Genomic DNA, 3,253 nt, shown 5'->3' with positions numbered 1-3,253 from the left:
GCAGCGATGTTGAGTAAGTGCGCCACTAGGTGGCGTTTGAGCGCTTCGCGCGGATATCCGCTGCAGATCGTCTAGCGTCGAACTGGTCTACAATAACCCTGGTCTTCTCATTCTCATGGCAGCATATACATTCAGGTGCCGTACTCATTAATTCAGAAACACCACAAGAACACCAGTATTTGTCTACAGTCCCATCGGGTACCGAATCTTCCATTCCGCCATGTTGTGACTGTTCTGATTCTTGATAAGTTTGTGCCGACTCTTCGCGTTGCTTTTTCAGACGATTCTCCTCAATTTCTTCTTGTGTATATTCGGGCTCAAACCTATATCCAATTGGTAAATCACTATAAATATCATCATCACCTGCGTAATCACTAGAATCATTGAAATTATCGCTTTCTGTTTCCATCTTATACACAACACTGAACTTGCGTTAGCGTGGCGTCGCTCAACTTGGGGCCGTGACGTCACATGACCTAGATTACTATTCATGTGTTTATTACTAATTGGGTGCCGGATTTGAAATGGAATACGTTATTGAATGTATTTCTATGTATAAAAACGTTACAGAAATTAGAAAATTTGACTTCAATTGTCCTTTAACATTAAAAATGTAAAGATTTTACAAGCCTTTAAGGTCAAGTAGCGACAACGACAGGGCTGTCGAAGCATGACTACTTCACCGGCGTTCTTGCGTTTATCTCGCGGAATGTTGCGCGCGGCGATCGAAACCCCCGCAAGAGGCGCAGCGGGTGACGCACGACATGCGTATTAGCATGGCGACGATTACCGTATTACCGATTTATTGATTACCGATTTTTGATTATTGTCGACGTTGATCATTGACTTACCGCCTTTGTCGCTTGCAGGAAAGTACCGGGAGTTCCACCGACTGTACGAGAGCAACGACATGAAGGGGGCCGCATCGCTGCTGCTGTCCCTCCTGACCTGCAGGCTGGCGCCGAGAAAGTAAGTGAGAGCACGCGCGCTCATGGCGCGTCCGCTACCATCAAGTCGCGCTGGTGGTGGTGGTGGTGACGTCGTGATGGTGGCGGTCTGCTGGAGGGGTGTGGGCGGGAACTTTGAACTTGCGCGGGCGAAGGTCTGTTCGCGGGTCGCGGCGGAGAACTCGGGGGGGGGGGGAGGATTGTCGGTGTCCTGCTATTTTTTAGCTCGAGGTTTGTGGTGACGATGTTTAGGTTTGTCGCCGTTTGACGGCTGTCGACTCTTGGGTTTAGATGTTTGGGGAGTTTTGCGTATTATCACTGTACTACAACTGTCGACTCTTGAGTTTAGATGTTTAGGAAGTTTGCGTATTATCAGCTTCAGATTTACATCTGAAAATCTTACATTGAGATTTTCTTTAATTGAGTAATAAAAGTTTTTCTTTCGTTTGTAATAATTATTAGGGTGCTTAATTCATCGACGTAAAAGTAAAGAAATTTCTAGACTGTTCCGTGGTACATGCAAGTTTCCTATAAATGACTGAGGACAGCCTCGCGAAATTCTTGAGATTCATCTTCGTTTGCTAGCGGTACAAGCGGTGATGTTGCTGATTTTATAGGTTCTGGCTGAACCTACTAGTTGATGTTGTGCCTCTCCTGGAGATGGAGCCACTGCTGTTCTCTAGCAACGACACGTACGAACTGCTGCACTTACTAGAGGACGTGCAAACTGCACAGCGACTGCAGATAGAGGGCAGCACCAGGCGGGGCATCGAGTCTGATAGCAAAGCAGAGACTCGTCGCAAGGTGCGTGCAGTTTTACCAAGATTAAGATGATGAAAGCAGATATAATATGACATAACACAATATTTATGAGATAATAATTTGTATGGTCTATGTCTGATTTAACACAGGATGCTGCATGTATGCATAAGGAAATCGGTAAAAATCAAACTTACAAGACCGAGATCGACTCTGGTTTTTCTCTGGTGTGGTATGCATGCACTCGCTTTTCGTGGTAATCGTCTTATCGTTAGTAGTAATTTACTGTAAATTACTAAGTAACAGTGTGGAACAACCACAAAACTTGAGCAATTTTTGAATAACTTTCCGTATGATCTACCGTTTTCGCAGGGCGCGTCGTCTAATGTAGAGAAGGAGAAGCTGGATCTACTTAGACTGGCGCTGGCAAAGAATCTAGCGAGGTCGTTCATCGTAGAGGGCTCTCTAGCTCACTAGCTGCAGCATCGTCAAGTTTGTACAGCGTGACCCCCCTCTCTGCCTCCCGACTTCCCCCTCACCTCTCGACCCCTCGTCGTCTTTCTCAGTGACTGCTTGTTCCATTTCCCGAGATCGATTCTTTTATTTTTTAACGTCAGGCGAGGGTTCGTGCGGTCACCGCGGCGGTTCGTCACCGTGACGATGACGTCCTGGATGAGAGGCGACCGGAAATTGATAGCAAGCATCCATCTTGAGCCGGTAGTGATTGCACACCTGTCGTCTGTGTTAACCCTGTCACTACTGACCGCACCTCTCTCACCAGATGTGCGTCGTTGTGCAGACAATACTATTGCTATTTTGCGCCGGGAAACGAGTCTGAAGGGAATTCAATATGTTCCGTTATTCTCTCTTCTTTGTCCGAAGGATGGTAATTTATTGGATGTCGGTGGCTCCGTGATCCTTATAGGGTCACTAAATTATGTCTGTGAGCTACGAATTCACGATGTAATGGGGGGTTTCGTTGTTATTTGCCATGCACGACTGCCAGCGGAAGTATTTCGTGAGAGGTGCAGTTGTATAGTAAGTAATAAATGTATTTTATATGAACACTGATGTTTATCGAAATCTGTGGGAATGTTTGAGAATATCCACAATAATTTTAAAGAGGCTGAGTCACAGGCCATTAACTTTTGAACGAAATCCGGTCACGTCTCTGACTGTCTGATGCGAGATTATGTTAACGCAAGAATCTTCAGCTCATTATTAAAATAATTGTAAACAAATAAAAGTGATCGGAAAGTAGGATCGATAAAGTCGATCGTACGACATACGACAAAAAGGAAGAGTGAGCTTTTCTCAAAAGTCAAAAGTGGTATTTAATACATTTTTAGATTTGTACACTGTATACACTTGGAAGATGTATGAAATATCTAGAGCACGAAAATTCCACCACAGAATAAACACGCTAAACTGAGCTTCTACACGACTAAAAAAAAACCTGAAACTGGCATTTCTTCGTACTAAATACAGACGTTTTTCTGGAGGCACAAGGTTTGTACACTGTGCGCACTTACAAGTTTCACGACACA

General features: G+C 44.7%; 1 protein-coding gene across 1 annotated transcript in view; it reads left to right on the top strand.

Moving 5' to 3' along the window:
• The window catches only part of LOC106806180 (nuclear pore complex protein Nup85-like), a 14,285-nt gene extending 11,514 nt beyond the window's left edge, over positions 1-2,771 (top strand). The window contains exons 16-18 of the mRNA XM_014808048.1: positions 870-969; positions 1,565-1,751; positions 2,079-2,771. Coding sequence (XP_014663534.1) covers positions 870-969; positions 1,565-1,751; positions 2,079-2,183 — 392 coding nt within the window. The 3' untranslated portion in view covers positions 2,184-2,771. The remainder of the gene's footprint in view (positions 1-869; positions 970-1,564; positions 1,752-2,078) is intronic.
• Positions 2,772-3,253: the final 482 nt, after the last annotated feature.

Source organism: Priapulus caudatus, unplaced genomic scaffold, assembly GCF_000485595.1.
Source record: "Priapulus caudatus unplaced genomic scaffold, Priapulus_caudatus-5.0.1 Scaffold145, whole genome shotgun sequence".
NCBI lineage: Eukaryota > Metazoa > Priapulida > Priapulimorpha > Priapulimorphida > Priapulidae > Priapulus > Priapulus caudatus.
The sequence above is the reverse complement of the archived record's forward strand: the minus strand, read 5'-3'. Positions and strand labels throughout refer to the sequence as shown.